This window comes from Pipistrellus hanaki (genome assembly GCF_964339955.1).
Source record: "Pipistrellus hanaki genome assembly, chromosome: 3".
NCBI lineage: Eukaryota > Metazoa > Chordata > Mammalia > Chiroptera > Vespertilionidae > Pipistrellus > Pipistrellus hanaki.
Window position 1 is genome coordinate 21,107,693 of NC_140505.1, and position 17,836 is coordinate 21,125,528.

Below are 17,836 nucleotides of genomic sequence, written 5' to 3' on the forward strand. Positions count from 1 at the left end.
AGAAATGTCAATGACAGAGAAACATGGACCATCTGCCTCTTGCACACCCCCCACTGGGGATGTACCCCCCAACCAATGTACATGCCCTTCACCTGAATCGAACCCAGGACCTTTCAGTCCGCAGTCCGACGCTCTACCACTGAACCAAACCGGTTTCGGCTAGGAACCAATTTTTAAGATAAACTAACAGAATGAATTGACAGCTTGGATATAGAGTAAGAAAAAGTACATAAATAATGTTTATTTATATAAAGCAGGAAGATAAGAAGGCTAAAATGTAAACCCAGACCTGTTTCTAAATTTGTGCTCTTCATACATTTTTTTAAAATTTATGAACACCGAGAGATAAAATCTACATAGGTAACATGTGCCAAGACAATTGCCTTGTGTGCATTGGTTAGGTTGTACATTTTCTCATATGTGATTTGGAACATGCAAAAGAACTTTTGAAGAAGTACTTGAGGAATTTAACATGATATTGTTTGTTGGAATGGAAGCAGGGGAGAATTCAGTCATATTCAGCCAGCACTGGAGATGAGGAAAACAGCTAGGAGAGTATAGAATACACAGGAAAGATATGATAAGGGCAGGTTTGGAAGAAAAGAAGAGATCAAAAAGTTACATGAGATAGATGTAGAGTTTATTAAGTGGTGAGTGATGGTTATATTTGGATGAATATATTTGTTATTCTACAAGGAATTATGAAGACTAAAACATTTCTGGCAAATGATAATGACACCTTTACTGAACACATATTATAGAGTAGGATAGAAGCACTTTGGTGTTAGAAGGATGATGTGCAGGGGAGTGAAGTGTGAGTTCTGTTTTGAACATGTGTATGTTCCTTTCATGTTCTCTTCACAGAGAACTCTTAGAAGTATTCCTCCTCTGTAGACAAAAATAGATCAATTAATCATTATTATTATTTATTTCTTCACATATTTTCATTTTCAGTGTTATACTCTCTGTTTTCCTTGTTGGTGATTTTATTTCACCCAGATGAAGCATGGGGACTGCGTATGTGAGATATTTTATCAATACCAATTTATAATATAATTTTAATATGACTAGCACAAAGAATTCAGGAAAAGGAAATGGGTTTACAAATTTTATGGAACAGGCATACATTGTGACAGTATAACCAGTGTCTTATTATACCAATGAAATTCTATATCTAGATAGATACGTAGTAAAATTAGTTTTATTAAGTTAAAATTTAACATTTCTATATTCTATACTATTGTTTTTACAGCAGTGACTGGGCAATAATGTCAAAAAGCCATAGGTTGGAGAAAAGATATTACCAAGAAGCTCACATTAACTGGCCTGATGCAAAAATGAAAAGAAAAAAAAAATCTGCTCTCTTTTTTCTCCTTTTGTTATGGCTTACAGCTTTCAGATTCACAAACCAAAATAAATCCTGTGAGCAAAAGTATGTAGGCTTGTGTCTGCTGATTCTCCTACTGGGGTCCTTTAGTGGGAAATAAGTGGTTTTGCCTCTTTTGAAAGAGGGAGGCTTTTACATCCCAGGGAGGACATTCCTTTGTCCACTGCAGCTGCTGCCCTCAGATGCCCATGGCCATGCTAACTGCTCCCATCTCAAAAGAGGACACCTACAGTCCACATCTCTGCAATAGCTTGTGATTCCCTTCCCCATCCATCCCAGGCTTGGGATTTGAAGTGTTGCCAAGTAAGCCCAGCTCCAAGCCCCCAGAGTGTCACTAGCATCCCACTCATCTTCAAGGAATTGCTCCCACTGAGTTCCTGGTCATAGATTCTGTCTCCAGGTAATACTTTCTTAGCCTCATGTAACTTGAGATCTAGGCTGTATCTTTGTCCTTTTGGGGACCCGGGTTTGCTACTTTTTCTTTACTTGAAGCTGAGCTTTTCTGGGTAAGATTTTCTTGCTTTAGTGTTTGTTGCCTCTTCCCATCAAACTCTTACTGCGATAGGTGCACTTCTGCTCAACCCATTATACATGGATTAGAAACCACCAGCCTCCCTGAAGATAATTAGGAAGTGGGCATTCTCTAATACGCAAAGATGCTCCTGAGTCAGGGGTGGGGTATACTTTTATAAATGTCCATCAATGGTGGAGGTAGTGATGATTTTGCCAGAATAATTTTAGAAAACTTAAAACTTAATTTTAGAAAACTCAAAGCCAGTCTGCAGTAAGCAATGGCTTTTGAGAACTTACCTCTATCGTTAAAAGATTTCATACTAGAGTATACCTATGAAAGTTGGGTTGGTTATTTTATTGCTATTGAGTTCCTTATATATTTTGGATATTAATCCCTTATCAAATATAAAATTTACAAGGATTTCCTGGCATAATATAGCTGGTCTCTTCAGTCTGCTAATTATTTCTTTTGCTGTGCAGAAGCTTTCTAATTTGATGCAATTCCATTGTTTATTTTTGCTTATGTCACCTGTGTTTTGAGATCACATCCAAAATACCGCTGCCCAGCCTGAACCGGTTTGGCTCAGTGCATAGAGTGTCGGCCTGCAGACTGGAAGGTCCTGAGTTCAATTCCGGTCAAGAGCATGTACCTTGGTTGCGGACACATCCCCTGTGGGGGCTGTGCAGGAGGCATCTGGTCAATGGTTCTCTCTCATCGATGTTTCTATTTCTAGCTCTCTATCCCTCTCCCTTCCTTTCTGTAAAAAATCAATAAAATATATTTGAAAAAAAAAATACCGCTGCCCAGACTATGATCAGAAAGCTTTTGCCTATGTTTTCTCCTAAGTGTTTTAGAGTTTCAGGTCTTATGTTTAAGTCTTTAATCTATTTTGAGTTTATTTGTGGATTAAGAGGCCAGATCAGGGTCCAATTTTATTCCTTTGCATATGAATATATTGTTTTCCTAACACCATTTATTGAAAGGCTTATACATTCCCCAATGTGTGTTCCTGGCAGTCCTGGGCTGCTCCCACCTTTTCGCTATTGTGAGTAATGCTACTGTAAACATTAGTGTACAGATATCTAATTAAGACCATGCTTTCAATTCTTTTGTGTGTATTCCCAGAAGTCAGGTTGTACTGGTCCATCCATATGGTAATTATTCTACTTTAAAATTTTTTGGGTAGCATTTTCACAGTGACTGCACATTTTACATTTTACATTAACACCCTTTGTGCACAAATATTCCAATTCTTATACATCCATACTAGCACTTAATATTTTCTGTTTGTTTGTGTGTTATTTTTTTGTACCCTTCCTCATTGGTATGAGTTGACATGACATTGTGGTTTTTGATCTGCATTTCTTCAATGATGACTGACGCAGAGTATCTTTTTCATATATCTTGTGGCTATTTATATATCTTTTTGTTGAAAGTTCTGTTCAAATCCCTTGGACAATTTGACTTAGATTATTTGTTGTTGTTCTTTTTGTTGTTGAATTTTAGCAGCTTCTATATAATCAGAATTTTAATCCCTTATAAGATTATAATTTGCAAACTGAAATGTGATTTGCAAATATATTTTTTTTTATTATGTGGGTTGCCTTTTCACGCTTTAGGGTCCCTTGATATACAAAGGTTTTAATTTTCATGAAGTTCTATTTGTCTGTTTCTCTTTTATTTGTGCCTTTGATGTTATATTAAAAAATAAATCATTACCAAACCCAGCTAACTTTGTGGAGTTGTTGTTGCTTTTTCTGTTTTCTTTGAAGACTTTATTATTTATTTTCTATACTATGTCTTCTACTAGAGACCCGATGCATAAAATTCATGCCTGGGGGCGGGGGTCCTCTCTGTCCAGCTTTTACCCTCTCAAATCCAGGACCCTTGGGGAATGCCCAACTGCGGGTTTAGACCCAATCCTGAAGATTGGGCCTAAACTGGCAGTCGGACATCCCTCTCATAATCTGGGACCGCTATCTCTTAACTGCTCACCTGCATGCCTACCTGGTTGCCCCTAACTGCCTCTGCGTGCCTGCCTGATCACCCCTAACTGTCCACCCTGCTGGCCTGGTCGCCCCCAACTTTCCCTCCCCACTGGCCTTGTAGTCCTTTAGTGCCCCTCCCCCACTGGCCTGGTTAGCACTTACTGCACTCCCTGCTAGAGTGGTTTCCCCCAACTAGGCCCCCCTGCAGACCTGGCCATCCCATGCTGCCCACTGCTCAGTCATTTGGTCACCCCTCACTAACTCCTGCCAACCTGGTCACCCCACAGAGCCTGCTGCTTGGCCCTTTAGTCACCTCTCACTAACCCCCCTGCCAGCATGGTCACCCCCAATGGCCACCCCTGCAGGCCTGGTCGCCCCATACAGCCTGCTGCTTAGTCATTTGGTTGTCCCTCACTAACCTCCCTGCCAGCCTGGTAAACCCACAAAGCCTGTTCAGTCATCCGTTCGGTTGTTTCCGATGCTATGGTCACTTAGCCTTTTATTTATATATATATATATATATATATATATATATATATATATATATATATATATATATATATAGAGAGAGAGAGAGAGAGAGAGAGAGAGAGAGATTGCTTTTGAGTTAATTTTTAAAGGTGGTGCTAAGAAAGGGTCTAATTTTTATCCTTTTGCATATGAATATTCAGCTTTGCTCCACTATTTTCTGAAAAGATTGTTCTTCCATTCAGCAAATTTTATTTAAATTTTTTTCTTTATTGATTAAGGTATTACATATGTGTTCTTATCCCTCCATTGCCCTCCCACGCACTCCTTAGGCTCATACTATCACCTGCCTAGTGTCTGTGTCCATTGGTTATGCATGTATACGAGTCTTTATGTTGATCTCTCCCCTTTACCCCCGCCTTCCCCTGCTTTCCCTCTGAGGTCTGATGGTCTGCTCAATGTTTCTCTGTCTCTGGATCTGTTTTTGTTCACTAGTTTTTATTGTTCACCATATTCCACAAATGAGTGAGATCATATAATATTTATATTCCTTGGAATGACATGTTGCTTAGCATAATGCTCTCCAGGTCCATCTACTATGTTGCAAATGTTGGGAGTTCCTTCATTTTATAGCGCAGAATAGTATTCCATTGTGTAGATGTACCACAGTTTTTTAATCCACTCATCTGCTGATGGACACTTAGGCTGTTTCAAAATCTAAGCTATTGAAAATTATGCTGCTATGAACATGGGGGTTCATATATCTTTTCTGATTGGTGTTTCTGGTGTATTGGGATATATTCCTACAAGTGGAAATACTGGGTCAAATTGAAGTTCCATTTTTAGTTTTTTGAGGAAACTCCATACTGTTCTCCACAGTGGCTGCACCAGTCTGCATTTCCACCAGCGTGCCTGAGGGGTCCTTTTTCTCCACATCCTTGCCATAAACTATCATTTGTTGATTTGTTGATGTTAGGCATCCATGATGATACCTCATTGTTATTTTGATTTGCATCTCTTGGAGGATTAGTGACTTTGAACATCCTATCTAATAAAGAGGGAATATGCAAATTGACTGTAACTCTGCAATGAAGATGGCAGCAGCTGAGCTGCGATGCTTGCATTGTTGCCATGGGGATGACACAAGCGTTCTGCCTCACCCCACACATGGAGGACCTCTAAACCTGCTTCATTGCTGCTGCCCCAGGGTCTGGAGGAGCAGTGACCAAGCCTGCAGCGGGGCCTGGCACCCAGCAGCTCCTAGTCCTGTGGCTGAAGTGGCACTGAGGCTGCTGGGGCCAGAGGAGCAGAGACACAAGCCCACACAGGGTCCTGGCACCCAGCAGCCCCAAGCCCTGCAGCTGTGGTGGCACTGGGCCACTGGGGCTGCAGTGGACACACAAACCCACAGGAAATCGGTGGAAAGGAAGAAAAACTATCATAACTTTATCTCCCTTTCCACAAGATGAGAAAACTGACCCTGATTTATTTAGTTATATGGCCCACACCTTTCTATAAGCACAGGGTATGTTATGACCACTCCAAGGAAGATCTGGTGAGAATACTATCTCCAGGGAATAATGTTACTGTGGCAAATCATCTAAGAGAGGAAACAAGTTTTTGTCATATTTATTCTGAAGGTTTGAGAACATACCACCACAACATATGCCGTGTTGTTATTTTGATGATCTTGAGCTGCAGATATTTGAAAAACAGCAAATGCAAGGAGAGGATTTCACTGAAGTCTCCTGATCTGCCTAAAATTGGACCCTCCCAAATGAGCTTAAATGTCATATGTACCTTTGGTGGAAAAAGTGTCATCAGACAGCTAAAACTGACTCCTGTCACAGGACTGGAGACTAGAAGTTGATATCACACCCAAATTTTGTTACAAACTCTATCTAACCACCCCCATTCAACTTTCCTAAAAATCATTTAGTCTCCTCTAAGAAGCCTACATTTCCCATCCCTTTTCCCTAGGAAGAAGGTATTTAAATCTGGATTCTAAGCCACCTTGGGGAGTTATTCATTTTTCCCTGTGATCTCCCACACATGTTAATAAACTTTTGTTTTTCTCTTGGTAATCTGTTTTTCATTACAAGGGCCTTCGCTAAGAAATAAGAAGGGTAGAGGAAAACTGTTTTTCCCCCTCCATAATTCCATCTTTGGAAATGAAGTCCTGGGAAATCAAGTGCCAAGCAGTCCAGGCTAAGGAGAGGGCAGCCTCTAGGGGGAAATCAATGATACTGGCATCAAGACAGAGGGCACACATATGGTTACTGATAGGAGTTTATAGTGGTTCAACATTTTTGGAGGATGATTTGGCAAAGTTGATAGAAATGTTCAAGGTACATCTAAGAGTCTTCTAGGAATCTCATCTGCTGAGATAAAGCAGATAAAGCATGAGTGCATAAGCTCTGGTCAGAACTCAGGATGCCACTGCGGGCTCCCCTTCCACAATAGGAAAACCTGCTAACAACCTCCATTTTTAGGACAAAGTGGCATCTATATTAATAATAGGGGTAATATGCTAATTAAATTGAACATCTTCCAGACAACCTTCTGGACATCCTTCCGGACAAAGCCATAGTGGCAGGGCTGAGACAGAGGCAGTTAGAGGTAATCAGGCAGGCAGGGGAGAGCAGTTAGAAGGATCAGGCTGGCAGGGGAGAGCAATTAGAAGAATTGTTGGCAGGCAGGTGAGCAGTTAGGAGCCCGGAGTCCCAAGGGGACACAGATTGGAGAGCATGCAGGCCAGGCTGAGGGATCCCTCTCCAGTGCACGAATGTCATGCACTGGGCCTCCAGTGTTTTCATATGTCTCTCGGCCTTATGTGCTATTTTGAAAAGTATCCATTTAGGTCCATTGCCCATTGTTTGATTGGATTGTTTGTTTGTTTGTTTGTTTATTTATTTATTTATTTATTTATTTATTTTTTAAGTTGCATGAGTTCCCTGTAAATATTGGGCATTAAATCCTTATCAGAGATAGCATTGGCAGATATGTTCTTCCATGTAGTGGGCTTTCTTGTATACCGGGCCAGCTCAGTCAAGGGTTCAGTTAGCCTCAGCGCAGGAGTGGGGAGGGGGGGTTGGAGGGCTGCGAATGATTAAAGAAAAGACAAAGAAAAGACAGAATAAGCTGGGTGGATCTCCTGTGCCTGGCTGAGGCCACAGAGAGAAATCCAGCTAGCAAACTGAGGCTTTATATTATAGTTGGAGAAAAACAAGGTAGTGGTCAACATAGTTACAATGTTCTTGTGAGTTTCATTTGTTTTGGCAGCACTTGCTGCATCTCCCACAGCCCATTATCTACCCAGGAAAGTCATAAGGTCAAGCTCAATTATGCTAAGAGGGCTGTGTCCTCTAAGTTGGGACTTGTTTGTGGCTTTGCCAACAGGTCAGTCCCAGGCTTAACCCTATAGCCGATCCCTACATTCTTGTTTTGTTGGTTTCTTTTACTGTGCAATTTGCTATTTTGGTATAGTCTCATTTGTTTTTCTCTTTAGTTTTTATTGCCCAAGGAACTGTATAGGTGAAGAAATTACTTTGGCATATGTCTGAGATTTTGCTGCCTGTGGAATTCTCTAAGATTTTTATGTTTTCCTATTTTACGTTTAAGTCCTTTATCCGTTTTGAATTTATTTTTGTGTATGGTTTAAGTTGGTGGTCTAGTTTCATTTTTTCTTTTTTTTTTTTTGCATGTATCTGACCAATTTTCCCAATACCATATATTGAAGAGACTATCTTGATTCCATTGTATGCTCTTGCCTCCTTTGTCAAATATTAATTGAGCATAGTGGTTTGTGTTGATTTCTGGGTTCTGTATTCTATTAAATTGGTCTATATATCTGTTCTTGTGCCAGTAACTTGCAGTTTTTGAGAAAAGTGACTTTGTAATACATCTTGATTTCTTGCTACTTTGTTCTCAGGATTCCTGCAGATATTCGGGGTCTTTTTATTCTAGATTAATTTTTGGAGAGTTTTTTCTAGGTCTGTGAAGTATGCCATTGCTATTTTAATGGGGAGTGCATTGAATCTATAGATTTCTTTGGGTAGTATGGACATTCTAATGATGTTGATTCTACCAATATGTGAACACAGTATGTTCTTCCATCCCTTTATGTCTTCCTCTATCTCTTTTTTCAGTGTCCTATAGTTTTCCAAGTATAGGTCTTTTACTAATACCTCCTAATTATGTCCTTTCCATTTTGAGTGGTCTTGCTAAACTTCTAGATGATTATTTGACCATATACATAAAAGTTTCTTTTTGGACTCTCTAATCTCATCTTTTGATCCATGTCTGTCTTTATGTCAATATTCTTTTTTTATTTTGTAGATTTATAATTACTTTTGAGATTAGAATGGGTGAGTCCTCCAACTTTGTCCTTTTCAAGATTGCTTGGGCTATGTGGGATTCCTTGCATTTTTGTTGTTGTTTGTTTATTTAATAGCTCATTGATTTTTGGAGAGAGAAACATCAATGTGAGACCACAATACCAACCTGTTGCCTCTTGTATGCCTCCCACTGGGGATCGAGCCAGCAAACGTGGCATATACTCTTTTTTTATTTTTTAAATAAATCTTTATTGTTCATATTATTACAAATGTTCCTCAATTCACCAAGACATGTTTGGCTCAGTGGATAGAGTGTCAGCCTGTGGATTGGAAGGTCCCAGATTCAATTCTGGTTAAGGGCATCTACCTTGGTTGTGGGCACATCCCCTGTGCGGGTGGCTCAAGAGGCAGCTGATTGATGATCATGCATCACAACAAAACTAAATAATTGGGCTGTAAATATGTTAGTGAAATACTATATATAGAACTGCCTATTTAGAAATATATTTTTTGTTTTATTATTTGGTACATGTGTATATATATTTTTTGATAAATCACACTAATATGATTTAAGAAAATTATGAAAAAGAATATATATTTTAAAAAGGCTAGCCTTATTCATTGTTTTATTTTTGCTTCATTTTACACATAGGGAAAACACAAGCATTTGATTTTGTGTACAATTATTGCATGTAAGGAATGCAAGCATAAGCATTCCATGTAAAATCTGCCTGGTTAAAAAAAAAAAAAGAATCTTTGCAAAATTAAAATTTCGCACTAACCTGCATATTAAGTCATTAAATGAAAGCTCTTTTCAAGTTAATTCCATGCCTTTCTACATGTGAACTCCACACCGATGTGGGGAAAGTTTATACTTACATTAACCTGCTTAGACATTATTCTTCTTATATAGAAGAAAATGCACAGTTGTTTTCATGGGTTCACTTCATACTTGTGATATCTTTTTTCAGCCTGACACTAAAATTATAACTTCATAATGCAGAATTCAAACAAATATATACACACACATTTCATTTTTAGTGTTTCATTTAATTTGTTTGACCAAAGAATTTTCTAAGAAACAAACTGGCAATTGAAAAATTGATTTATATCTGTTGTTTTTTTTTTTAATATCTCTTTATGTTCATGGGTGTGTCTGTATTTGTTTAGACCTGAGACATAGGTAGAAATCTGGCAGTATATATGTTTAAAATAGGCAATTGTCTGCTACTAAGTGTAGTGTAAATTTCTATTGCCTTCTTCCTTCATTATAGTAATTCAGCTGTTGTAGCAGAAAGCTACGATGTGAACTCTTCATACTGCCTAGAACTTCACCACCAATAGCTGCTTCGAGAGGAGAAAGTGGCTTTATAACCGAATGTGACCCACAAAGACCTTTAAAACTTCAGCCAGCCTTGGGGAAATAAAACACAGGCAGCAAACAGGCTTCCCTGAGCTCCTGTGCTCAGCTGGCCCTGTGGGCGGGGTCATCAGTGGTGGGCGGGGCCGAGCGGTCTCATACTCCACCCTCCTGGCCCAGAGCCCACCCCCCTGCGCATGCGCAAGATGCTTCAGTTATGCCACCAACTGCCTGCACTGTGGTAAGGGTCACCTGGCTCGCAATGCTGTTTTTCTTGCTGATCCTCTCAGGCCTAAGCAGGTTGACCTTCGCAGACCATGGTAAGTGGGGGAACCTGCGCCACAGGAGGCCGCCCAGCACAGTGTCCCTGAGGGAGGCCAGTGTCTCCCTTCTTCCTCCAGATCCCAGGGCCAGGCTGGGGGTCCCCAGTCATGCTGTCAGAGCCACCTAGTTTCAGGGTCCTGCTGAGTCCGGTGGTTGGAGGGCTCAGAGCAGGCCTGGGGTAGTTGGCCCTCTTACCTGACTCTGTACTGGCCGGAGAGCGCGCCCTGCTTCTGGGGCGGTGGGGACCTAGAGAGCCTGGAAGGGGTCCTCAGGCCAGCACTGCCTCACCCAGTCAGGGTTGGGGTCAGCGAGTCCCAGGTGTCTCTGGACAGTGGTAGGGCAATACTCTCCCATGAGAGGGGCCTCTTCCTGGAGTCACACAGTGTGTGTGTGTGTGTGTGTGTGTGTGTGTGTGTGTTTTGGGACAGGGAAGTTCAGAGTGACATGATAGAAAAGGGCAAATAAATGAAGATGAAGGATGCTACAACATGGAATGCTCACACATGTTTGTGTTACTGCAGACTCTGAGACATCACATCTGCAAATCACAGTGCCACAGAAGCTCGGATCCACCACCAATGATGTCGATGTTTCAGAAGCGAAAGTAATTAAGAATTCACTTTACAAAATATGTTTTATTTTTACTTTTTACTGAACTGCGTGACTCAATTCATGAATACCCTTTGTGAAATTTTGTGTTCTGATTAATGTTTTTAAGAGTCATTTTTTTCTGAATGAGAGCAAGTGTTTGATAGCTTTAATTTCTTGAGTGATATATGGACATTGTGAAATTATAAAGATATTCAGTAATGTGACAGGAATCCAAGATTTGCAATATCAGTGACAGGGCCAGAGAGGAACATGAATTGCCAACTGAAAAACTATTATACACTGAGGCAGGTTTTACAGACTGAATGGTCTATCTGACTGTCTCACTTTATGGCACCTCCCCCCAAAATTCCAGTGATTATGAGTTTCTAAAAGCTATTACATCGAAAACATAAGTATCTTGAAAGGTTAAAAATCTTAGGGGAGGCCGAAACTGGTTTGGCTCAGTGGTAGAGCGTCAGTCTGAGGACTGAAGGGTCCCAAGTTCGATTCTGGTCAATGGCATGTAAGTTGGTTGAGGGCACATCCCCGGTGGGAGGTGTGCAGAGGCGGCTGGTCGATGTTTCTCTCTCATTGATGTTTCTGACTATCTCTCTCCCTTCCTCTCTGTAAAAAATCAATAAAATATATATTTTTAAAAATCTTAGGTGAGTATCACACATACCGGGATAATGGGAACAAAAAGAAAACATGAGTATCCACAAGAACAGCATAAAAAGAAAGGAAAGCATTTAGTACACCCAAACACACTTAATACACACACTCAACACACCCAACATTATGATGGGTAAGCATTTTAAAATATTCAGTTCACTAAGCACATTTAATAATTATAAATTTGTAAACTTTGGTAAATGTTCTATATTATCCCTTAGCATATTCTATATTATCCCTTCAACCAGGAATTCAACCAGGAGTTCAAGAAGGAGTTTGACCAGGGTCTGAGCCAGCCAGCCACCCGCCCACAGCCCTTCCTCCAGCTGGCCCCACCCTGATCTCCCCCCCCCCCCCCAGCCCCCCAACCTCTGCATGAATTAATGTCCAGGCCTCTACTGTAAAATAAAACAGTCGGGGGAGAAATTTTCAAATTCATTTTCATTGTGAGTCCAAAAAATGTTTTCCTCTAAGCATAATACCCTCAAAGTCTATCCATGTTGTTGCAAATGTTAAGATTTCATTCCTTTTAATTACATATAGAATGTGCCACATCTTCTTTACCCATTTGTCTAATAATGGAAATTTAGGTTGCTGCCATATCTTGGTTATTATAAGTAATGCTATGAAGACAAATACCGTATTACTTTACGTATATGTGCGATCTAAAGAACAAAATAAATGAAGAAATAAAACATAAACATAGACTCATAGATAAGAGAACAAATTGATGGTTGTCAGATATAAGGGTGGTTGAAGTGAGGCTGGGTGACAATGGTGAAGGTATTAAGAAATACAAATTGGTTCTTACAACATATTCATGGGCATATAAAATACAGCATAAGGAATATAGTCAATAATATCATAGTAACTATGTATGCTGCCAAGTGGGGACCAGACGTATCCAGGGGATCACTTCCTAAATTATATACATACGTAACCACCATGGTGCACATCTGGAGCTAATATAATATTGAATATCAACTTTAATTGAAAACTAATAATTGAGAGAAAAGAGAGAAAAATGTGTTGTTTTTTTCACATGGTGGTGGACAAATCATAAAGATATAAAGAACACTTGAAGAACAAAAATAATTATTTTATTTAATGGACATATTTTAATTGAATGATCCCACTGAATGAATGCACTGGTTTCCCCTTTCTGCTGTTGGTGAGGACTCATTAGACCCCACAGTGTATCCCACATGAGGCTTTTTTAAGGGCAAAGCATCTGGTACAGCAGGAGAAAGAGAATTCAGGCAAATATCAGGATCCAAGAAACACCCACAGTCAGCTCCCCAGGAACCCAATCTCTGCTCCTGAAACATACTGAGTCTCTGGTTTAGAATAACAGACCTGGAGGGGGCGGTGGACTTTTGCCTTGAGAGACTACTTCTTAGAAAGCTTCCAGTCACCAGGAAGCCAAGCCAGTCCTGTTTAGATAGCTAGGGAAACACAAGGAAAAGCCAGCTTTAGCCAGGGAGGTTTGCATTACTAATCTCACAGTCCTTTTTACTAAGAGTCAGACACATTCAGGCTTGGAGGCATGCCTAGAAATACAGGCAGAACTTTGCTAATCCTGCTGAAAATCAGGTCTGTCTCAACAGTAATTAATGCATATACTTCTTAAGAATATATAGGTGATTCAACAAAATTGACAAAAGCATGTTATAGAATTAAAAATCAAACACAATATAAAACTCACTATATGGTCACAATTTAAAATTTATCAAAAATACTGAAATCTGTAATTGGTAATTTAAAAACACACATGTACATCATTCATGAATTGAGGAAGATATCATCTCTCTATATAAAAGCCTAAGCAACCTTTAAAACTGGTTGCTATGACCACCAGGGGCAGAAGTTTAAACAGGAGCTGCCCCCTGGTGGACAGTGTGCTTGCAAAGCCAACCTCCCTCAGTGGGACAACCTCTTGCAGTACCTCCCTTAGGACTGCTGGCCCCAACCAAAGCTGGTTGGCCAACCTCCCATGGTTCTACCCACTGGCTGACTGCCAGCCCTGATGGTCTCCTATGGGTCCCAATCCCTCGCCAGGCCGAGGGACCCTACCTGTGCATGAATTTGTGCACCGGGCCTCTAGTACATTATAATGGATATTAAAATAACTAATGGTTGAGAATTAAAAAAGTACAAACCAAAGGACTTTACTTTTATCATGCTTTTAAGATGATATAGGGAATAATTCACAATTACAAATATCTGAAAAGCCAAAAAAGTTTTAAATATTAGAACTTAAAATTAATTATAACCTTAAAAATTTAAATATATGGCTAAAATGAAGATGTAGAAGTAATGGAAGAGAAAGTTAAGCTAGAATAGTCTGGATCCACAGTGTCAAAAGTTTATTTCTGTTAAAAATGTAGGACATATTTTGGTAAAGTAGACTAAGAAAAATGGAAAGGAGAGGAAAAATATGTAACATCAGGAATGAGAAATATAATAAAAGATTAAACATATATGCATATTAATTGTTTTTTGCAAATAGTTAAATTCATAAAAATATAATAGAGCTGACCTAAGATAGAACAAACAGCACTGATATTTTTTTCCTATTGAAAATCTAACACATCTTTAAAATCATATGACACCATCCCTCCCACAATCCCAGTATTAATCGATTCTAAGATAGAATAAAGAAGATGTATTATGTACATACTATTCAACCATAAGAAGAGGAAATACTACCAATTGTGACAACATGAATGGATATTGAGAATACCATGCTAAGCAGAATAAGTCAGAAAAAGTTAAGAACCCTCTGATTTCACTCTGATGTGGGATATAAAACCAAAAGCAACAGATGAATAAATAAGAAAACAAAAACTCGTAGAATTAGACAACAAGCTGTATAGTGGTTACCAGAGGGATGCAGGGTGGGGGAGGTAGTAGAGAGTAAAGGGGGTCAAATATATGGTGAGGGAAGATGATTTAACTGTGGATGACTTGACAATACAACATGAAGGTCATATATCATTGAAATGTACTCTTGTAAGGTATATAATCTTATAACCAAATGTCACCCCAATAAATTTAATAAAAAGAAGAAAAATGATTATAATATTTCAAATACAATTTTTTTGTACTTCCAAACTCCTGTGTGTTCTAACTCAGAAAGTTTAATTGTGCCTTTTTCAGACATAACCACCAACTAGACTACTTTTTTTTTTTTCTGAAGCTCACATGACTGGTAGTATTTCTTTTGTGCCTGGGGTATTTGGTTCAACCTTCTATTTTTGCTATTCATCCATAAAGATCATATATAAAATAGTTTATAATTTTAAAATCTGCATAGTATACTAAAAGTTAAAATATTAACCTGGTAGTGAAATGGTTTACAGTTTATAACTGTAATGAATCAATTTGCTCCAGTGGAACAAGTGTCTTGTTGATATATGCTTTCATCTGCATATTTTTAGTGGAAAAATACTGATTTATAGAGTAAATGCACATTTAAATTTTAGAAATCTGGTAGTATACTTAAATTCTTATAGTATTTTTTAAACTTCATTGTTATTGCTTACACTCTTACAGATATTGTCCTCCCTCTACTTTGTCTCCCCTTCTACCCATTCCCACACTGTGGATTGTTGTTTGTGTCTAGGTGTTAGGCATATATGTTCTTTGGCTAAGACTTTCACCTTCTTTCATCTAGTTCCCCCTCTTCCAGCTGCCAGCCTGTTCCCTGTACCCATACCTTTGTTTCTTTTTGTTCATCAATTTCCTTTGTTCATTAGATTCCACATATTAGTGAGTTCATATGGTATTTGTCTTTCACTGACTGGCTGACTTCACTTAGCATAATAATCTCCAGGTCCATCCATGCTGTTGCATAAGGTAAGAAGTCCTTCTGTTTCATAGCCATGTAGTATTCCACTGTGTAAATGCACTACAGCTTTTTATCCACTCATCTACTGATAGACATTAGGACTCTTTTCAGATCTTGGCTGTTGTAAAGAACACTGGAAGTAACGCATAGAGGTGCATAGTTTCTTTGAATTGGTGTTTTAGGATACTTAGGGTATATTCCCAGAAGTGGAATCACTGGGTAAAAGGGCAGTTCCACTTTTAACTTGTGTGTGTGTGGGGGTGGGGTGGGGGGAAACTCCATACTGTTTTCCACAGTAGCTGCATTCCTACCATCAGTGCACTGGGATTTCCTTTTCTCAGCATCCTTGCCAACACTTGTTAGTTGTTGGTTTATTGGTGGTAGATAGCCACTCTGACAGTTGTTAGGTTTGCACTAGTGGTGTATGAGTTTCTGTTATTCCACATTCTTACTAATACTTGGCATTCTCAATATTTATTGTTTGCAATTTTGTTACTTTTATTCCCTTTTCCTATTCTCTTTTATTTATTTGTCATCGCATAAATAGTGATGATGAGTGACATGTAGAATATTAATAGGCTAATTAGGATATGAATTGCAGGGATCATTCTTTAGTCTGGGGGTTGCCTTTTAACATTCTTAATTGTGTCTTTAGATGCACAACCATTTTTAATTTTGATGGTGTCTAATTAATCAACTATTTATTTTATGGTCATTCTTTTTATTGTCTATTTAATAATTATTGACTATCACAAGGTCATGGAAATGTTATCCTATAGTTTCTTCTCAAAATATCGTAATATTAGTTTTCACATATCTGTGAACATTTCTTAGATACTTTTATCATATGGAAGGGAGTCATTTTTTCCTATGGCCTTCATGTAAGTAATGGATACTCATAGGAAAAATATTATCTTTCCTTTAATTTAAATAGGCAGCTCTCTCTCCCCAAAAAGTTATCTTTTGTGGATTTATTCTAAACTCAATTTTTTCCAGGTGATATAATTGTTTTTAAACAAATAGCCCACTTAATTACTGTGGCTTTATAGTAAGTCACAGTAATTAAGTTAGTATTTAAAGTCTTTCTATTTCTGCCATGATAACTGTGGCTCAGCTGTTTGAGCTTTGTCTCACGTACCAAAAGTTTGCTAGTTTGATTCCTCTTAGGGCACATGCCCAGGTTGCAGGCTTGGATCCCCAGTAGGGGAGCATGTAAGAGGAAGTGCCCATTGATATTGCTCTCTCACATTTATATTTGTCTCTCTTTCTCTGTCCCTCCCTCTTGCTTCCTCTCTCTCTCAAATCAGTTAAATAAATAAATATGCCTTTCTACTTTTTGCTTATCCTCAGAATTTTGTGTATTTTAAGTCTTTTGTTCATATATATATATATATATATATATATTTGAAATTATCTTGCAAAATTTTACAAATAAACTGTTGGATAACATTCAAACTACAATTAAATTTTGATTGTAATAAAAACTTAATATCAATATTTCCAATTCATGATATTGATACTTCAATTCCTTAGTTCTTATTTAATTTTCTCTTCTATACTTCATAGTTTTATGTTGAGGTCTGCATATGTTATTTTTTTCCTGATGTTTTGGTAAATGGTATAATAAAGTTTCTTTTTCCAATATTTTATCTCTAACATTATAGAAATAAAATTGATTTTTGTATATTTAACTATATCAATATTTGCAAAGAATAAATCACTGTCATAAATAGAAGTTTTCTATTGTTTCCTTTGTTTTTTTTCCATTTGTTGCATTCATATCAGATGCAGAAAAGCACAGGTTTCCTCCCAAATCTTTATGCCTTTTTTTTTTATACTGTCTAGGAATCCCCTATGATGTTGATTAGCATGTAATAGTTTATTTAGTTTATTTATGCTTTTGTGTTTGTTGTGTTTTTCTTGTAGGAAGAAGCTATCGATATTTTAAAAATGACATTTGCTTTAGGTTTCATAAATGACCTTCCTTCGTTTTTAGAAGCTTTTCAAGTTTTTAATAGATCTATCTGCAGATACATATAAGTGTGTATATATCTGTGTGTCTATGTATGTATGTATACATATCTTGTCAGTGTATTAGTAGTGAAGCAGCCTTTTATTCCTTGGATAAAGACAATTTTGTCATGATATATTCTATATGTGTTGGGTTTAACTTGTGATTTTTTTTTTTACAACTTTGAAATTATGATCATGAGAAGTATTTTGCTTCCTCAGAATATAGTTGTCTTGTTGCAATACTGCTTCATATAAGTAGTTGGGACATTTTTTGACTTTTATTTTATGCATTTTTGTAAGACTCGTATTTTTCCTTATTCAAATATTTAGTG

General features: G+C 38.2%; 2 protein-coding genes across 6 annotated transcripts in view; both read left to right on the top strand.

The window, feature by feature from the left end:
• LOC311620389 (A disintegrin and metallopeptidase domain 3-like) overlaps nucleotides 1-10,049 on the top strand; it is a 114,392-nt gene extending 104,343 nt beyond the window's left edge. For 3 of the 5 annotated variants that reach the window (XM_084879731.1, XM_084879734.1, XM_084879735.1), the window contains one exon: nucleotides 1,253-1,593. In XM_084879731.1, the coding sequence (XP_084735857.1) occupies nucleotides 1,253-1,487 (235 nt within the window). In that variant the 3' untranslated portion in view covers nucleotides 1,488-1,593. Of the gene's footprint in view, nucleotides 1-1,252; nucleotides 1,594-9,968 lie in introns of those variants that run through there. The other 2 variants (XM_084879732.1, XM_084879733.1) reach the window with 2 other exon arrangements.
• A 143-nt stretch (nucleotides 10,050-10,192) lies between these two features.
• Nucleotides 10,193-17,836, top strand: part of LOC311620393 (A disintegrin and metallopeptidase domain 3-like) — a 123,526-nt gene continuing 115,882 nt past the window's right edge. Inside the window, exons 1-2 of the mRNA XM_084879744.1 lie at nucleotides 10,193-10,374; nucleotides 10,900-10,982. Coding sequence (XP_084735870.1) covers nucleotides 10,272-10,374; nucleotides 10,900-10,982 — 186 coding nt within the window. The 5' untranslated portion in view covers nucleotides 10,193-10,271. The remainder of the gene's footprint in view (nucleotides 10,375-10,899; nucleotides 10,983-17,836) is intronic.